At 48.6% G+C, this 20,030-nt stretch overlaps 1 protein-coding gene across 1 annotated transcript in view; it reads left to right on the plus strand.

Annotated features, from left to right (window-relative positions):
* Positions 1-19,247, plus strand: part of TCTE1 (t-complex-associated-testis-expressed 1) — a 30,152-nt gene extending 10,905 nt beyond the window's left edge. Inside the window, exons 3-5 of the mRNA XM_040351789.1 lie at positions 14,054-14,619; positions 16,497-16,946; positions 18,856-19,247. Of these exons, the coding sequence (XP_040207723.1) occupies positions 14,054-14,619; positions 16,497-16,946; positions 18,856-19,053 (1,214 nt within the window). The 3' untranslated portion in view covers positions 19,054-19,247. The remainder of the gene's footprint in view (positions 1-14,053; positions 14,620-16,496; positions 16,947-18,855) is intronic.
* Positions 19,248-20,030: the final 783 nt, after the last annotated feature.

The following is a 20,030-nucleotide window of genomic DNA, read 5'->3' on the forward strand; positions in this document are numbered from 1 at the left end:
ATACATATTGTGGTAGGCAAGTGGTTATACAATTTTCTATCCTTCAACCATGGGTTGAAGGACAGAAAATCACTTAAATCCCTCATCAACACAGTCATTGTTGATGGGGGAATCCCTCCCACAGTGTTATTCTGTTCTCCTGGCGGGAATCCTTCCCGAGCAGCAGAATACATTGATCACTGCCGGTGGCTATCGAGCAAGGAAAAAAAAAACACGACCGGCTGGTTGTACTAAAGTCGATTCATAGATCAACTCCAGTACACCCAGTTTCGACCTGTCTATGGGTGGCTTAAATGGGCACATAGGGGTTGATTTACTAAATCTGGTGCAGCTGTGCATGGTAGCCAATCAGCTTCTAACTTCAGTTTGTTCTGGAAGCTGATTGGTTTCTATGCAGAGCAGCACCAGATTTTGCGCTCTCCAGTTTTAGTAAATCAACCCCATACTGTCATTGCCAGTCCATATAAACCCTGCAGTGTGTGAATGACCCCCACTAACTATTGCCCCCATACATGGACTGTACATATTTACTCGGCTCCTCACAATTTGCCCTTTAAAATCGAACTTTGGCTGACCGCGTGTGAGTCTTTTCTCGCACATCCCCCCACCCCCCCATGTCGATCCCCGCGGAGGAAATTTCACCACTCATTAGAAATGTGTTTAATGCAGATTATGTTAGAGGATTCCATAATAATTCCCCCCCCCCCCCTGCAACTGTCACAGGGAGGAGGTCACCCTCTGGCGCTGCGGGGGTTAAACGTCCCCCTGGGGTGTGCGTGGAGGAGTTTAGCCCGTGACATTTCATCTGTGCGCTAATAATCTCCTCTGGATGTTGTCACCAGATAAGGCAGAGAAAAGCGTTCTCAATTATTCATCATCTCGGCGTCATTTAAACTCTCAGCCCCCGAGATGAGGAACAGTAATGGCGGCGATTTGTACGGAATCAGAGCGAGGGAGAGATGCAAATTAAACTGCCAAATGGAGCTAAGCAGAGGCGGTGTAAATGGCTCCCGGGTTCATGCCACACCACCACCAAAAATAAATGGCTCCCAATGCACACCACACCACCACCAAAAATAAATGGCTCCCAATGCACACCACACCACCACCAAAAATAAATGGCTCCCGGTGTACACCACCACCAAAAATAAATGGCTCCCGGTGTACACCACCACCAAAAATAAATGGCTCCCGGTGTACACCACCACCAAAAATAAATGGCTCCCGGTGTACACCACCACCAAAAATAAATGGCTCCCGGTGTACACCACCACCAAAAATAAATGGCTCCCGGTGTACACCACCACCAAAAATAAATGGCTCCCGGTGTACACCACCACCAAAAATAAATGGCTCCCGGTGTACACCACCACCAAAAATAAATGGCTCCCGGTGTACACCACCACCAAAAATAAATGGCTCCCGGTGTACACCACCACCAAAAATAAATGGCTCCCGGTGTACACCACCACCAAAAATAAATGGCTCCCGGTGTACACCACCACCAAAAATAAATGGCTCCCGGTGTACACCACCACCAAAAATAAATGGCTCCCGGTGTACACCACCACCAAAAATAAATGGCTCCCGGTGTACACCACCACCAAAAATAAATGGCTCCCGGTGTACACCACCACCAAAAATAAATGGCTCCCGGTGTACACCACCACCAAAAATAAATGGCTCCCGGTGTACACCACCACCAAAAATAAATGGCTCCCGGTGTACACCACCACCAAAAATAAATGGCTCCCGGTGTACACCACTACCAAAAATAAATGGCTCCCGGTGTACACCACTACCAAAAATAAATGGCTCCCAATGCATACCACACCACCACCAAAAAGAAAAAGAGGCTTCCAGCGCACACCACCACCAAAAATAAATGGCTCCCAAAGTCCCAATGCATTCTACACCATCGCCAAAAAGAAATGGCACCCAGGGCACCTCACGCCACCACCAAAAATAAATGGCTCCCAGTGCACACTACACCATCACCAACAATAAATGGCTCCTGGTACATACCACGCCACCAGAAATAAATGGCTTCTGGTGCATACCACACCACCACCAAAAATAAATGGCTCCTGGTGCATCCCACACCACCAAAAATAAATGGATTCTGGTGCACACCACACCACCACCAAAAATAAATTTCTCCTGGTGGACACCACACTACCACCAAAAATAAATGGCTCCCAGTGCATACCACACTACCACCAAAAATAAATGGCTCCCAGTGCATACCACACTACCACCAAAAATAAATGGCTCCCAGTGCACACTACACCACCAGCAAAAATAAATGGCTCCCAGTGCATACCACACCACCACAAAAAATGGCTCCTGGTGCATACAACACCACCACCAAAAATAAATGGCTCCCAGTGCATACCACACCACCAACTCCTCTAGACTGCAGACTTCACAGTTTAAAGTGTTTATACAGGCTGAAGGTTTTTTACCTCAATGCATTCTCACAGAGCTGGCTTGGGAGTGAGCCCACATGAGTGCCCCAATAGCAATCTGCTTTCTCTTTCGTTCATAGACGGACACAGCATCCTTTGACCTTAGGGTTATGCTTCTTCCTACCAGGAGATTTAGGCAGAATTCTACAGCACTTAAGGTGTTAAAAACTTTCCTTCATGCCGCTCCTCCCAGGGGGCGTGGCTCCCCCAGGCATAACCCCCACTCTGCTTCAGCAGCCTCAGTTTGTTTCTGCCTAACCGTCAGGAGAGTCAGGCTCTCTCTGGAGTCCTGGACTCTGGAGTTTTTTCTTGCAAATTTTTTTGCTTTTTGCGAGTTTTTCCTCGCTTTTTTATTTTATTTTTGAATCCTGCGATTCTTCTATCAACAGCCGACTGGGTGACAGGCTGGGTCCTCGACCCTTGTAGTCCCCCCATGTTCGGCCTTCGAGCGTGTGCCGGCCCTCAGCTCAGCTTTGGGACGTCCACGACAGGCCCCATTGCTCCAGGGGCGGCCGGGGAACTTCGGTTCTAGGGCACACATATGACCGGTCTCTATGGCTTTGTCACAGTGTGTCTGGCTGACAACCATGCCGTTCGCGGACGTTGGTTCTGTCTGGGATACCTCCAGCCGGGTAGTCGCAGGACAGGTAAGTAGTGGCCCCTTACTCAGGTAAGTGGTCTGGCTGGAATGTTTTCCCTTGGGAGGTCGACTGAGGGTTTTTCCCTGCTTTCCTCTCTCCCTTATTCCTCTCCCTCCTTCCCCCTTTGGGTGACGGCTGTGCAGGGGGTTTTTTTCCCTGGGGCTCATATTTTTTCACTCAGGTATGGCTGGGGCTGTTCTGTGTCACTGCAGGGGACTGTGGTGAACATTCTGGGCATTTTTGTGTGTGCTGTGTGCTGTTTTGGTGTACTGTCATTTTTGGGTACACTGTCTTTTTAAAACTGCGCAACGGCGGCCATTTTGCCGGAGCCGCGCTTGTATTATTCGGCGGCCATTTTCTTGTGGCCGGCGCCGTTTTCAGCACTAGTTCGGCCTCTAGTGGCCGTTTCGGCGGGGAAAAAAGACCGCGAATCATCTGAGGGGACAGACGCAGCGCTGCAGCTTCTCCTCAGCACACACTTGCCTTCACAGACCGCGCTGTACCAGAGGGTGGTGAGTCTCAGGGGGCCCCATACTGTGCTCTAGCGGCCGGGAGGTGACCTGTGGGGGACTTTTTTCCTGCCATTGGCAGTGGGGGTGACACGGCAGCTGCAATATGGAGCCTGAATCAGGCCCCTCATTCCTCACAATGCCGGAATTAACCCTTAAGCGCCCCTTCCCCTGCCACATCTGTTGAATCGGTGTCGGCTGTCCTGGAGTCTTTTTCTCACCAGGTTTGGAGCAGCCAGTGCTCGGTTGGGGGGTAAAAAAGCGCCCCCCCCCGGAGGCTGTTTCTGGGGATATCTCTGACACAGAATCTGATGCTTCTGGTTCTGTCATGTCAGAGGATGCGGGCTTAACCCACATGGACAGCGAGGATGACTCTGCTGCGGAGTCTGCTGATAAGGATTTTGTTGGAGCTCTTATTACTGCGGTGCGTGAGACTCTTCATTTAGAGGATGTGGCGGAGACACCAGCGGTGTCAGTCCCTTTTGGATTCCGCAAACCACCGCGTACCGCTAAGGTATTCCCCTGTGTTCCTTATTTGGACAATTTGTTGTATAAGGAATGGGATACACCGCAAAAGGCTTTTACTATTCCTAAAAGCTTTGCTACCGTTACCCCCTGGAGGAGGACTTTTAAAAAAAAAAAAAAAAAAAAAAAGTGGGTCACTCCTCCGTCGGTGGACCCTCCTGTGTCCAGACTGAGTAAGGCTACTATGTTGCCTGTGGAGGGGGCTCCTGCTTTCAAGGACCCCGCTGATAGGAGAGTGGAGGCCGTGGCCCGCTCCCTGTTCTCGGTGGTGGGTTCGGCGGTAAGGCCGGCTCTGGCCGGCGCCCTGGTTGCTCAGACGCTAACTGAAAGGGCGAAGCTCCTGCTGCAGAATCTGGAGGTCTAGGGTGCTTCCGAGTCCTCTAGGGACCTGGCTGAGCAGTTGATTCAGGGTCAGAAGTTTCTCTGCGAGGCGGATATGGATTAGATTCCTTTGCTTTCCAGGGCTTCTGTCTACGCAGTGGTTCTGCGCCGCCTTATATGGCTGAAGTGCTGGTCGGCTGACCAGTCCTCAAAAAAGGCCTTGATAGATTTGCCTTTTAAGGGCGGACGGCTTTTGGGGGCATCCCTGGATGACATCATTAAGGATGCCACTGGAGGTAAGAGCACCTTGCTCCCTCAGTCGGGGAAGGGTAGGGAACCTCGCCGCAAGCAAGGTCCTACTTTTACTACCCCCTAAGCGTTTTTTTCGTGCGGCTGGAAAAGGTCCGCAAGGTGCAAAAGCCCTTGCTGCCGGGCGTAAGCGCCCCTGGTTCAAAAAACCGAACAAGCCTGCGGACAAGCCTGCTTCCGCATGAAGGTCTGCCCCCGCCCGCGTCTCGGGTGGGGGGACGGCTTCACGACTTCGTGGATCGGTGGAATTCTCTTCTATCCGACCGTTGGGTTTGCGAGGTGGTCGCCTCGGGGTACAAGATAGAGTTCCTTTCTTGTCCCCCAAACAGATTTTTTCCATCCAACCTCCAGCTTCCTCCGGATCGTCGGCTAGCCCTGTCCGGGGCTGTCCAGGATCTTCTGGACAGGGGGGTGGTTGTGCCGGTCCCCTCGCTGGAACGGTTTCGGGGGTTCTACTCCAATCTGTTCGTGGTCCCCAAGAAGGGAGGGGTTCGCCCTATCCTGGACCTAAAGGCCCTCAACTCCTTTGTCAAAGTGCAGCGATTCAGGGTGGAGTCGGTCCGTTCTATCATAGCGTCCCTCCACCAGGGGGACTTCATGGCGTCCTTAGACATCATGGACGCATACCTGCATGTTCCCGTTGGCACAAGCCACAAAAGGTATCTGCGCTTTGCGATCGGGGAGGACCACTATCAATTCGTGGCCCTCCCGTTCGGGCGGGTGTTCACCAAGGTGCTCGCCCCGATCCTGGCCTTGCTACGGCAGCGAGGGATCGCTATCGTGGGATACCTGGACGACCTTCTCCTGAGAGCTTCTTCAGGCTCAGAGTTAGAGGAGGACGTGTCCATCACGTGTCGGACTCTGCAGGAGTTCGGCTGGTTTTTCTGAATCTCAGAAAATCAGTGTTGGTTCCGTCCCAGAGGCTGGAACACCTGGGGCTGGTTTTGGATTCGGGGGAGACAAAAGTGTTCCTCCCATCGCAAAAACTGCGGACCCTGCAATCTGCAGTGAGACAGTTGTTGACCCAGAAGTGGTCATCTCTTCGCTTCTGCATGCGGGTTCTGGGTCTGATGGTGGCCTCCTTCGAGGCGGTTCTGTATGCCCAATTCCACACCAGGGTACTACAGAAGGAGATTCTGTCACGATGGGACAGGGTCCCATCTTCTCTGGATCGCCAGATTCGGTTGAGCCATCTGGCCAAGTCTTCCCTGGCATGGTGGCTGACGTCTCCGGTTCTTCGGTCCGGGAAGTCTTTTCTTCCGTGCCGCTAGACAGTGGTCACGACGGATGCCAGCCTCTTCGGCTGGGGGGGCGTCTGGGGCACCCAGTCAGCCCAGGGGCGCTGGACTCGGGAGGAGTCCCGCCTGCCGATCAATATCCTGGAGCTCCGAGCAATCAAGCTGTGCCTTGTCAGGTGGTCGCTGGAGCTACAGGGCCGTCCTGTCAGGATCCAGTCCGACAACGCCACGGCCGTGGCGTACGTCAATCATCAGGGCGGCACAAGGAGCTCGGCCGCGGCGACGGAGGTCGCTCACATACTTCGGTGGGCCGAAAGGTCCGTTCCGGCCCTGTCGGCGGTATACATTCCGGGAGTTCTGAATTGGCAAGCCGACTTCCTGAGTCGCACGACTCTGGATCAAGGGGAGTGGTCTCTCCACCCGGAGGTGTTTCAGATCCTGTGCCAAAAATGGGGCACTCCAGACGTAGACCTTCTGGCGTCCCGTCTCAATCGGAAGGTGCCACGGTTTGTGGCCAGGTCAAGGGACCCGTGGGCAGACGCGTCAGACGCGTTGGTGGCTCCCTGGGGTCAATATCACCTGATTTACGCCTTCCCTCCTCTAAGGCTCCTACCCCGCCTGCTGCGCAGGGTGGAAGCCGAAGGGATTCCAACGATCCTGATCGCCCCAGATTGGCCGCGTCGCTCTTGGTACGCGGACCTGGTACGTCTGGTGGCAGACGCCCCCTGGCGCCTGCCTCTGAGGGAAGATCTCCTGTCTCAGGGCCCGATCTTCCATCCTGCTTTACGGTCACTGGCTTTAACGGCGTGGCTGTTGAGAACCAGGTACTGAAGGACCGGGGCCTGTCGGGCCCGGTAATCTCTACCATGCTGCGTGCACGGAAGTCCACTTCTCGAAAAATTTACCATCGTACATGGAAAGCATACATCTCTATGTGTGAGGAGATGAAGTGGCACCCCCGTACTTACGTGGTGTCCCAGATCCTGCTGTTCCTACAGCGGGGAGTGGACCAGGCTCTTGCCTTGAGCACGATCAAGAGTCAGATTTCTGCTCTGGCTGTTTATTTTCAGCGTCCCTTGGCAGCGAATTCTTTGGTTCGCACGTTTGTGCAGGGGGTCCGGCATGTGGCCCCCCCGGTGCGCTCTCCGCTACCTTCTTGGGACTTGAACTTGGTCCTCTCGGCGCTTCAGCGTGCCCCCTTTGAGGACATTCGGGAAATCCCCTTGCTGACTTTGTCGCAGAAGGTGGTCTTTCTGGTAGCTATTACCTCTATCAGACGAGTGTCTGAACTGGCGGCCTTGTCTTGCAAGGCCCCCTACTTGGTCATCCATCAGGATAAGGCGGTGCTGCGCCCGCAGCCCTCTTTTCTTCCGAAGGTCGTTCGGCCTTTTCACATTAACGAGGACATTGTTGTTCCATCATTATGTCCTCAGCCGAAGAACCCGAAGGAAGCCTCTTTACATTCTCTGGATGTGGTTCGGGCCCTTCGAGTTTACTTGTCGGCGACAGCTCCGTTCCGGAAGTCGGACTCGCTGTTCGTGTCTGTGTCCGGTCCCAGTATGGGCCTGGCAGTCTCGTCGGCCACCATTTCCAGGTGGATCCGACAGGTTGTGCTTCAGGCCTACGCCCTGAAGGGGCGGGCGCCTCCCTTTGGGGTCATGGCGCATTCGACCAGGGCGATCGGGGCCTCCTGGGCTTCCGACACCAAGCCTCTGTGTTACAGGTGTGTAAGGCTGCGACCTGGTCGTCGGTCCACGCTTTTTCAAAGTTTTATATGGTGGATGTGAGTGCATCTTCTGATGCCTCCTTCGGCCGCAGGGTGTTACAGGCGGCAGTTTAAGGTTGGAGTTCCTCCGTTGAGTAACTCCGGTTTTGTTTGGGGTGTAACCTGTTTTTGCTGTGTTATTTTCCCACCCCTCGAATTTTTTTGACACTGCTTGGGGACGTCCCTAAGGTCAAAGGATGCTGTGTCCGTCTATGAACGAAAGAGAAAAAAGGATTTTTGTACTCACCGTAAAATCCATTTCTCTGAGTTCATAGACGGACACAGCACCCACCCCTCCTTGGTTTGTACTGCTTGTTACGAACTGAGGCTGCTGAAGCAGAGTGGGGGTTATGCCTGGGGGAGCCACGCCCCCTGGGAGGAGCGGCATGAAGGAAAGTTTTTAACACCTTAAGTGCTGTAGAATTCTGCCTAAATCTCCTGGTAGGAAGAAGCATAACCCTAAGGTCAAAGGATGCTGTGTCCGTCTATGAACTCAGAGAAATGGATTTTACGGTGAGTACAAAAATCCTTTTTTTTATGGTGGGCACTCGGCAGGGGGGGGGGCCAGGAGCGCAGGCAGGGGAGAACTGGGACTGCTCTGTGCAAAACCATTACACAGAGCAGGTAAGTATAACATGTTTGTTATTAAAAATAAATGAATAAATGAATAACTTTTAAATAAATAACTTTCCTTAAAAGCTTCCTTAAAGTGGTTGTAAACCACACTTTTTGACTTTTACCTACAGGTAAGCCTATAATAAGGCTTTACCTGTAGGTATAAAGAGATATTCCCCCCGCAATGCGCCGCTGATTACAGGGTATACAACCGCTTTAATGGGGCCCCCCTCCCACCCCAGGCCCCATAGCAACTACATGGACTGCTATGTCTGTATACACCTCTGTCTTTCCTGGATCCTGTTCTTGGGGGTCCCATTTCTTCTTCTCATTGACAAGGCTGGGAGAGACTCCACAAGCAGATAAAGGAAATGAAGCGTGAAGACCTGCAGCTTTCCTGTGATCTGAGCGCACAGCTGGGAAATACCCGGGAGGGACAATCATGGAGGCCATTCTTGGCCCGGGGACAGCTGTCGTCTCTCACGTTTTCTGCTCTTTTGGATGTTTCCTCCCGGTGATATGTAGGCCAGCAGATTTCACATGTTGTTTCATTTTTTTTTTCTGTGTAAATCATCCGTGCGTTATAACGATCGCTTTACTAGCTTGGTCAGCTTCATACACAATTTAAGTAGCTTCAGGTTCAGTTCCCAGCAAGCCGTAGAGTATATTCAACCTGCTCTAGAGACTGTCCTCCTCCATTCATCTCAGGGGAACTGGCTACAGCCAATGGAAGTGGATGGAGAGGTTGGCTGGGGGTAGGATGGATCACTGTTGCAGGAAGTCTCTCATATTTTCTATATGGCCTCGTCTGCACCTTTGGGCTTGGACAAGCATGGGTCACTTGGAGACCGACACCCGCCTATCACGGTATTTTTATATTAAACTTCAGCTTTAAAGGAATACGTTAAAAACGTGCTACCGCCACACTTCTTCCATGATGGGCTATGGACTTTTGGATCTCCCCTCATTCTGGAAATAGTACATCCTTCTCATTGATCACCAATGTAAGGGACATTCTTCCCACTGATCACCAATGTAAGGGACATTCTTCTCACTGATCACCAATGTAAGGGACATTCTTCTCACTGATCACCAATGTAAGGAACATTCTTCTCACTGATCACCAATGTAAGGGACATTCTTCTCACTGATCACCAATGTAAGGGACATTCTTCCCACTGATCACCAATGTAAGGAACATTCTTCTCACTGATCACCAATGTAAGGAACATTCTTCCCACTGACCACCAATGTAAGGATCATTCTTCTCACTGATCACCAATGTAAGGGACATTCTTCTCACTGATCACCAATGTAAGGGACATTCTTCTCATTGATCACCAATGTAAGGGACATTCTTCTCACTGATCACCAATGTAAGGAACATTCTTCCCACTGATCACCAATGTAAGGAACATTCTTCTCACTGATCACCAATGTAAGGGACATTCTTTCCACTGATCACCAATGTAAGGGACATTCTTCTCACTGATCACCAATGTAAGGAACATTCTTCTCACTGATCACCAATGTAAGGAACATTCTTCCCACTGATCACCAATGTAAGGAACATTCTTCTCACTGATCACCAATGTAAGGGACATTCTTCCCACTGATCACCAATGTAAGGGACATTCTTCTCACTGATCACCAATGTAAGGGACATTCTTCCCACTGATCACCAATGTAAGGGACATTCTTCCCACTGATCACCAATGTAAGGAACATTCTTCTCACTGATCACCAATGTAAGGAACATTCTTCTCACTGATCACCAATGTAAGGAACATTCTTCTCACTGATCACCAATGTAAGGGACATTCTTCCCACTGATCACCAATGTAAGGGACATTCTTCCCACTGATCACCAATGTAAGGAACATTCTTCCCACTGATCACCAATGTAAGGAACATTCTTCTCACTGATCACCAATGTAAGGGACATTCTTCTCACTGATCATCAATGTAAGGGACATTCTTCTCACTGATCACCAATGTAAGGGACATTCTTCTCACTGATCATCAATGTAAGGGACATTCTTCTCACTGATCACCAATGTAAGGAACATTCTTCCCACTGATCACCAATGTAAGGAACATTCTTCCCACTGATCACCAATGTAAGGAACATTCTTCTCACTGATCACCAATGTAAGGAACATTCTTCTCACTGATCACCAATGTAAGGGACATTCTTCCCACTGACCACCAATGTAAGGGACATTCTTCCCACTGACCACCAATGTAAGGGACATTCTTCTCACTGATCACCAATGTAAGGGACATTCTTCCCACTGATCACCAATGTAAGGGACATTCTTCTCACTGATCACCAATGTAAGGGACATTCTTCCCACTGATCACCAATGTAAGGGACATTCTTCTCACTGATCACCAATGTAAGGGACATTCTTCTCACTGATCATCAATGTAAGGGACATTCTTCTCACTGATCACCAATGTAAGGAACATTCTTCCCACTGATCACCAATGTAAGGAACATTCTTCCCACTGATCACCAATGTAAGGAACATTCTTCTCACTGATCACCAATGTAAGGAACATTCTTCTCACTGATCACCAATGTAAGGGACATTCTTCCCACTGACCACCAATGTAAGGGACATTCTTCCCACTGACCACCAATGTAAGGGACATTCTTCTCACTGATCACCAATGTAAGGGACATTCTTCCCACTGATCACCAATGTAAGGGACATTCTTCTCACTGATCACCAATGTAAGGGACATTATTCCCACTGATCACCAATGTAAAGAGTGGGGAATAGCCCTGTGTGGACCATCAGATGGACATAGCAGATTTTAACATTAGAGGTCTTCATACCGAGACTAGGGTACGATCTATGTTCAGATGGTCATTGTAAGTTATGCAGGGGTCCCAGATTTTTTTTAAACTTAGAGTGAAAATCCTCAAGAATGAAAGTGAGCTTCTTATGGATGAAAAAATGGAATTTGTGTACTAAATACAAATACAGAATTTTCACTAGGACAATAGGCCGTTTTCTTCCTTGCCTCCTGGGAGGTTGTGGTTATAATACTCATGTATTATGAATGACATTCCTACATTTACTATGTTCATTGGGAACCTTTTACAGATGTTTTTCTGCCATGATTCCTGGGCAATTTTGGACCACCTTGTTTTATTATTTAAAGGAGAAACATTCCTTTATTAAAAAAAATAATGTAGCATATAAAATTGCTACAGCCAGTTTGCAATTTAACATAGTTAAACAAATAAATCAGTTTTCAATTTCAATCTGCAGTTGCTGAAATGTTCGAAAGCTGTCAAAAAATTCAATGCAATATGGCAGCCTGAGGGTTTTCTGTACTGGAATGATCCCCTCCCTTCAGAGACTGGGCCGCAGGGCAGTATTCCAAAATGATAACGACCCCAAACACACCTCCAAGACCACCACTGCCTTGCTAAAGAAGCTGAGGGTAAAGAGGATGGACTGGCCAAGCATGTCACCAGACCAAAACCCTATTGATCATCTGTGGGGCATCCTCAAACGGAAGGTGGAGGAGCGCAAGGTCTCCAACATCCACCAACGCCGTGATGTCGTCATGGAGGAGGGGAAGAGGACTCCAGTGGCAACCTGTGAAGCTCTGGTGACTTCCATGCCCAAGAGGGTTAAGGCAGTGCTGGGAGAAAATGGCGGCCACACAAAATATTGACACTTTGGGCCCAATTTGGACATTTTCTCTTAGGCGTGTACTCACTTTTGTTGCCAGCAGTTTAGACATTAATGGCTGTGTGTTGAGTTATTTTGGGGGGACGGGAAATTGACACTGTTATACAAGCTGTACACTCACTACACAACATTGTAGATACAAAGTGTCATTTCTTCAGTGTTGTTACATGAAAAGGTAGAATAAAATATTTACAAAAATGTGAGGGGTGTACTTACTTTTGTGAGATACTCTGATCATAGGTGACAAGGGTGACCGGGGATAACCTCCGCTGAAAGGCTGCAGAGTCCTAAACTCAGATCCGAGATTAGGGGTGTACTTACTTTTGCGAGATACTGTATGTTCTCAGAAGGAAACCCGCGCAGGCACAGGGAGAACGTGCAAACTCTAGGCAGGTCGTGCCATATTTTGGATTCAAACCAACCACCCTAGTGCTGTTAGGCGGAAGTGCTAACCACTAACTAAACTATTTGATGTGTAGTTTGATTCATATTCATGAGGTCCCTTGCTGACCGCTGCACGACTATATACGTAGGCAGAATGGCACGGCTGGGCAGATCGACGTATATATACATCGCCTTTAAGGCCTGGGAGTCCAGTGATCGCCTCACAGGAAGGAAGAACAGGGAAATGCTGATGTAAACAAGCATTTCCCAATTCTGCCTAGTGACAAGACACTGATCACAGCTCCCTGTGATCGGGAGCAGTGATCAGTGTCGTGTCACACGTAGCCCATCCACCCTACAGTTAGAACACACCCCTAGGACACACTTAACCCCTTCGGCGCCCCCTACTGGTTAATCCCTTCACTGCCAGTCACATTTACACAGTAATCAGTGCATTTATAGCACTGATCGCTGTATAAATGTGAATGGTCCCAAAATAGCGCCAAAAGTGTCCGATGTGTCCGCCATAATGTTGCAGTCATGATAAAAATCACTGATCACCGCCATTACTAGTAAAAAAAAAATTATTAATAAAAATGCCATAAAACTATCCTCTATTTTGTAGACGCTGAGGCCCAGATTCTCAAAGGACTTACGACGGCGTAGCGCCATGTACGCCGTCGTAAGTCTGAATGAGAGCCGTCGTATCTATGCGGCTGATTCTTCGAATCAGTTACGCATAAATTCGGCTAAGATACGAGAGGCGTAAGTCTCTTACACCGTCGTATCTTAGGGTGCATATTTACGCTGGCCGATAGGTGGCGCTTCCGTATATTTCCGCGTCAAATATGCTAATTAGCTAGATACGCGATTCACGAATGTACGTGCGCCCGGCGTATCAAGATACGTTGTTTACGTAAGACATTCGCCGGCGTAAAGTTACCCCTCATAAAGCAGGGGTAAGTCATGTTAGGTATGGACGTCGGATACGTACGAACAGCGTCGGATTTTACGTCGTTTGCGTAAGTCGTCCGTGAATGGGGCTGGACGTAAGTTACGTTCACGTCGTCTAGGCATTGAGCGGGCGTAATTTAATTTGAAAATTTGACGTGATACTGAGCATGCGCGTGCATGCGCCGTTTGAAAAAAGCGTCATTTACGTGGGGTCATGCTTAGTTTACATAAAACAGTTTTTTAATAGATTTTTCGGGGAATATTTATTATAGCAAAAATTAAAAAATATTGCTTTTTTTTTTCAAAATGGTCGCTCTTTTTTTTGTTTATAGCGCAAAAAATAAAAACCGCAGAGGTGATCAAATACCACAAAAAAAAAGCTCTATTTGTGGGAAAAAAAGGACGTAAATTTTGTTTTGGAGCCACATCGCACGACCGCGCAATTGTCAGTTTAAGGGACGCAATGCCGAAACGCAAAAAGTGCTCTGGTCTTTGGCCAGCCAAATGGTCCGGGGCTGAAGTGGTTAATAATTACTTTTACTATTTATACCAATTTTTTTTTCCTATGGTGTTACTTGTCTGAACAATTCTCTTTTGTTAAATGTCCGCAGATAAACCTATTCTGGATAAGTTGCTCCCGAAGCACAGGGTCAAAGTCTTGGACGCTCTCTCCACCTCTCTGCCCCTTCAGGTGACGGCAAATCTGATCAGTTCTGAAGAATACTGGAGACGTTGTTGTGTTGAACGTTGGCCCGTCTGTGACGTCTCCCGCTATGGATCTAGCTGGAAAAGGTTATTCTTCGAAAGACACCTGGAGAACCTCATCGAACGCTTCATACCTGACGTGACCGAGATACGGACCATCTGTGAGGCTGCTGAGCTCAGCAAGGACTATGTGAAGAGGTTGGACATCCAGCAACTGCTGCCACCGGTGAGGGTGGAGATCAAGAGGGACGAGGAGAGCGATGATGAAGGAAGTGAGATCGGTGGTGACCTTCCCTCCATGGACCACTTTGATTTCAACCTCATAGCCAATTCCCTACATGGTCTAGAGGAACTGCACCTTGTCTATGGGGTTAAAGGTTGCGGCATGAACTTTGAGTGGAACCTTTTTAGGTTCACAGAGCGGGACTGCAATCTGCTGGCGGACACCTTCAAGACGTTCAGAGACCTGAAGGTAAGTGATTGGTTCTGAGGAGACAAGAGGGCCCAGGACAGTTATTGTTGTAGGTCTGTCAAAGTTCTCACCACCTTACCAGAACAAGATTGCAGAGCCTTTCAGAATCCTAAAGCCACATTCCACATCTCACTGTTGGTCCAAGTGTAATTGGAAACACTGAGGGCGCGTACACACGATCGGTCAAAACCCGATGAAAACGGACTGAAGGACCTTTTCATCGGTCCAAACCAATCGTGTGTGGGCCCCATCGCTCAGTTAACCTTCGGTCAAAAAATTTAGAACTTGCTTTAAAATTGAACCGATGGACGCCTAACCGATAGGTCAAAACCGATCGTTAGTATGCAAAAGCATCGGTTAAAAATCCACGCATGCTCAGAATCAAGTCGACGCATGCTTTGAAGCATTTAACTTCGTTTTTTTCAGCACGTCGTTGTGTTTTACGTCACCGCGTTCTGACACGATCGTTTTTTAACCTATGGGGCTAGATTCAGAAAGATCTGCCTATCTTTAGGCGGGCGTAGCGTATCTCAGATACACTACGCCGCCGTAACTTAGCGCGGCAGGTCCTGTATTCAGAAAGAACTTGCGCTCTAAGTTACGGCAGCGTAGTGTAAATGGGCCGGTGTAAGCCCACCTATTTCAAATTGTCCAGGCAGTGGGCGAGTTGTATTAACCGCTTAACGACCGCCGCATGTACATATACGTCGGCAAAATGGCACGGGCAGGCAGAACGACGTGCCCGCACGTCGCTGCCTTTCCGCGGGTCGGGGGTCCGATCGGGACCCCCCCCCCGGTACATGCGGCGGTCGCTAAGCCTCAGGGAGCGATCCGGGACGAGGGCGCGGCTATTCGTTTCTAGCCGCCCCCTCGCAATCCCTCCCCGGAGCTGAAGAACGGGGAGAGTCGTAGGTAAACACGGCTTCCCCGTGCTTCACTGTGGCGGCTGCATCGATCGTGTGATCCCTTTTATAGGGAGACACGATCGATGATGTCAGACCTACAGCCACACCCCCCCTACAGTTGTAAACACACACTAGGTGAAGCATAACTCCTTCAGCGCCCCCTGTGGTTAACTCCCAAACTGCAACTGTCATTTTCACAATAAACAATGCAATTTAAATGCATTTTTAGCTGTGAAAATGACAATGGTCCCAAAAATGTGTCAAAATTGTCCGAAGTGTCCGCAATAATGTCGCAGTCACGAAAAAAATCTCTGATCGCCGCCATTAGTAGTAAAAAAACGAAATAATAAAAATATCCCCTATTTTGTAAACGCAATAAAAAATTTTTTTACCAAAAATATGTAGAAGAATACGTATCGGCCTAAACTGAAGAAAATTTTTTTTTTTAGATATGTTTTTGGGGGATATTTATTATAGCAAAAAATTAAAAAATATTGCATTTTTTTCAAAATTTTCGCTATTTTTGTTTATAGCCCAAAAAATTAAAAACTGCAGAGTTGATCAAATACCACCAAAAGAAAGCTCTATTTGTGGGGAAAAAAGGACGCCAATTTTGTTTGGGAGCCACGCCGCACGACCGCGCAATTGTCAGTTAAAGCGACACAGTGCCGAATCGCAAAAACTGGCCAGGTCCTTTACCTGCGTAATGGTCCGGGTCTTAAGTGGTTAACTTGTAAACACCAAATCTCAGAAATCGGTTTGGGACTATAGAGGTTAAAAAAGGGTCCTGTGCGTGTTTGGTCCCGGTTCAGGTGTGAATTCAGGAAAAAATTCGGACTTGAATCGCACCTGAATCGGTGAACAGACACGCACCGAACCCCGAGGCACGAACCCTCGGTTGCACATATGTGAACCCGGCTTTACTAATTACTATTGCCTTTTCCCACTAACGATTCCCCCCACATATTCCAGGTCTTCAGGTTGCACAAAAGCAAAGTGGACGATGACAAGGTCCGTATCCTGATCAGGAAATTACTAGACCATCCATCTCTGGTTCACCTTGACCTGTCACACAACCAGATCTCAGACCGCGGAGCCCGCGCTATCGGCAAACTACTGAACCAGAGCCAGCTTCAGATCCTCAACCTGTGTAATAACAACGTGGGTCTGCATGGAGCTAAGGCCATTGCTCACGCCTTGTCCAAAAACACCACCCTCAATACGCTGAATCTACGCCTGAACCACGTCGGGGATGAGGGTGGCCAGGAGCTCTCTAACGCTCTGCTGAAAAACAGCGCCCTAGTAACTCTGCATCTGGGGAGCAACGAGCTGTCTGAACCCACTGCAACTGTCCTGGCACAGGTCCTCACCCAGAACACCACACTCAAGAGCATCAGCCTCTCCAGCAACTGCATTGGATTGGTATGTACCCGACTCAGCTTTACCCGGTGGTGGTCTGCACTGCAGATATATAGATGCTTGTGTCTTTGAAGTTCCACCAATCCCAATAAATATCCTCCCTGAATCACCAAAGACAGTTAGAACAGTTAGCTGTATACCAGGGGTCTCCAAACTGCGGCCCGAGGGCCAGATGTGGCCCTTTTCTAGCTTCTATCTGGCCCTTGGGGCACTATTCCTTTCACTGACATGAGGCACTATTCCTCCAACTAACAGCAACAATGGGGCACTCTTTCTTCCACTGACACCAATGATGGGATGCTATTCCTTCTATTAATAGGGGCACTACCCCTCCTATTGACCACCAATCCTGAGGCCATATTTATTCCCAATGATGCCAAAATTTTTTGCCCCTGCTGGCCACAATCCGGCCCTCCTAAAGTCAAGGACAATAAACTGGCCCTTTGTTTAAAAAGTTTGGAGACCCCTCCACAAAGCGAGTACGCTGGCGTATCTACTGATACTCCGGCGTACTTTCAAATTTCCTGCGTTATATCTTAATAGGTCCTCGTGAGTGTCCACGCTCCAAAAATAGGTCCTCAGTGAGTGTCCACACTCCAAAAATAGGTTCTCAGTGAGTGTCCACGCTCCAAAAATAGGTCCTCAGTGAATGTCCACGCTCCAAAAATAGGTCCTCGTGAGTGTCCACGCTCCAAAAATAGGTTCTCAGTGAGTGTCCACGCTCCAAAAATAGGTTCTCAGTGAGTGTCCACGCTCCAAAAATAGGTTCTGAGTGAGTGTCCACGCTCCAAAAATAGGTTCTCAGTGAGTGTCCACGCTCCAAAAATAGGCTCTCAGTGAGTGTCCACGCTGTAAAAATAAGTCCTCAGTGAGTGTCCACGCTCCATAAATATGTCCTTAATAAGTTTCCACGCTGTACAAATAGGTCCTCGTGAGTGTCCACGCTCCGAAAATAGGTCCTTAGTGAGTGTCCATGCTCCAAAAATAGGTTCTCAGTGAGTGTCCACACTGTAAAAATAGGTCCTCGGTGAGTGTCCAAGTTCTAACTTTTTATCGTTAGTTAAGAAAATAGAAGAGGAGATCAACTCCCAGCCTGAGATCTTAAACTGTCTTTAGTTTGATGTGTCCTGACCCGGCTTTACCTCCCCCATACTATGCCCATTATTACATAGGACCCCTCCCCCATACTACCCCCATAATTACACATGACCCCCTTCCCCCCCATCCACAGACTCCTGTATTGCCCCCCCCCCCCCCCCCCCAAGTGATCTCTGATTGATTGATAGCGTCTAAAGGATGTCAGACGAACACCAGGCACACCCCACGGAACCACCCAGCGAAGAAGTTCTTCGGTGGGCCGATGGTCTGAGGCTTGTCGGGGGTCAGTGTGACTGTTCCTGGGAGCTACAGGAGCTTTCCCTGGACAAGGTTTGCCTTACCGAGCTGGCCAATCACAGCACAGGTTGCTGACGTAACACTCAACCTATTACCAGCGTCCCGAACATTTAATTCCACCCTCGTCTCCGGAGTAATAGCCAAATCCACTTACCAACTATTTATGGGCAGATCGGGTTCAAGGAGCAGCTGCTTTGAGCCCCAAATAATGCCTGGGCCGAGGGCAGCTGCCCCACGTTAGAGTTAGGGCTGGGGGAAAGGGGCTCTTTCAAGTGAACCTGTCACTTTATGCATGTAAAGTTTCTGTAACCTTCTGCCCTATGGCACCAGATGTGACCTCATTGTGATGCATGAGCAGGATTAGCCTACATGGTGATGCTAAATGCACCAGATACACCGCACACGTCATTCCATACTTTACCTTGAAGGATCAGCAAATGTTATGAGTCTGATGAGAGATTGGAAGCTTTGGAGTTACTGTATGTCTGGCATCATATGATCTCCGTTGTGTCTCCAGGATGGCGGGAAGCACCTGCTGGAAGGGATGTCGGAGAACAAGACCCTGCTGGAGTTTGATCTGCGGCTGACCGATGTGGGACAGGAGAGCGAATTCTTCATAAACCAGGTTCTGAGAAGCAATCAAGAGCGGGCCCGACTACAGAGCCAACCAAAAACGGCACCAAGCCAAACCCAGGCTCTGCCCCAGATGTACTAAAAATGATGTTTCCATCACTAGGAGACAAGAAACGTTCTAAAATCCTCCAGTGTGATGTCTGGTTAGAGCCAGCCAGAGGGGTGAGGGGGCACAAATATACATATACCAAGTACATAATAAATTATATGCACAAAAATGTACAGTGTTGTTGGATTGTTTAACCACTTAAGACCCGGACCAATATGCAGGTTGGGGACCTTGCCCCTTTTTGCGATTCGGCACTGCGTCGCTTTAACTTACAGTTGCGCGGTCGTGCGACGTGGCTCCCAAACAAAATTGGCGTCCTTTTTTTCCCACTAATAGAGCTTTCTTTTGGTGGTATTTGATCACCTCTGCGGTTTTAATTTTTTGCGCTATAAACAAAAATAGAGCGACAATTTTGAAAAAAATACAATATTTTTTACTTTTTGCTCTAATAAATATCCCCAAAAAAAAGATATACATTTTTTTTTTTCCCTCAGTTTAGGCCGATACGTATTCTTCTACATATTTTTGGTAAAAAAAAATGGCAATAAGCATTTAACGATTGGTCTGCGCAAAATTTATAGCGTTTACAAAATAGGGTATAGTTTTATGGCATTTTTATTAATAATCTTTTTTTTTACTACTAATGGCGGCGATCAGCGATTTTTTTTCATGACTGCGACATTATGGCGGACACTTCGGACAATTTCAACACATTTTTGGGACCATTGTCATTTTCACAGCAAAAAGTGCTATAAAAATGCATTGATCATTGTGAAAATGTCAATTGCAGTTTGGGAGTTAACCCCTACAGCGCCCCCTAGTGGTTAAGTGTGACATCATATGTGTTTCTAACTGTAGGGGGGCGGGGCTGGACGTGTGACGTCAGTGATCGTCTTTCCCTATATCAGGGAACAGACGATCAATGACAGTGCCACTGTGAAGAACGGGGAAGCTGTGTTTAGACTCACCTCTCCCCGTTCTTCAGCTCCTGTGACCGATCGCAGGACACC

This window comes from Rana temporaria, chromosome 4 (genome assembly GCF_905171775.1).
Source record: "Rana temporaria chromosome 4, aRanTem1.1, whole genome shotgun sequence".
Lineage (NCBI taxonomy): Eukaryota > Metazoa > Chordata > Amphibia > Anura > Ranidae > Rana > Rana temporaria.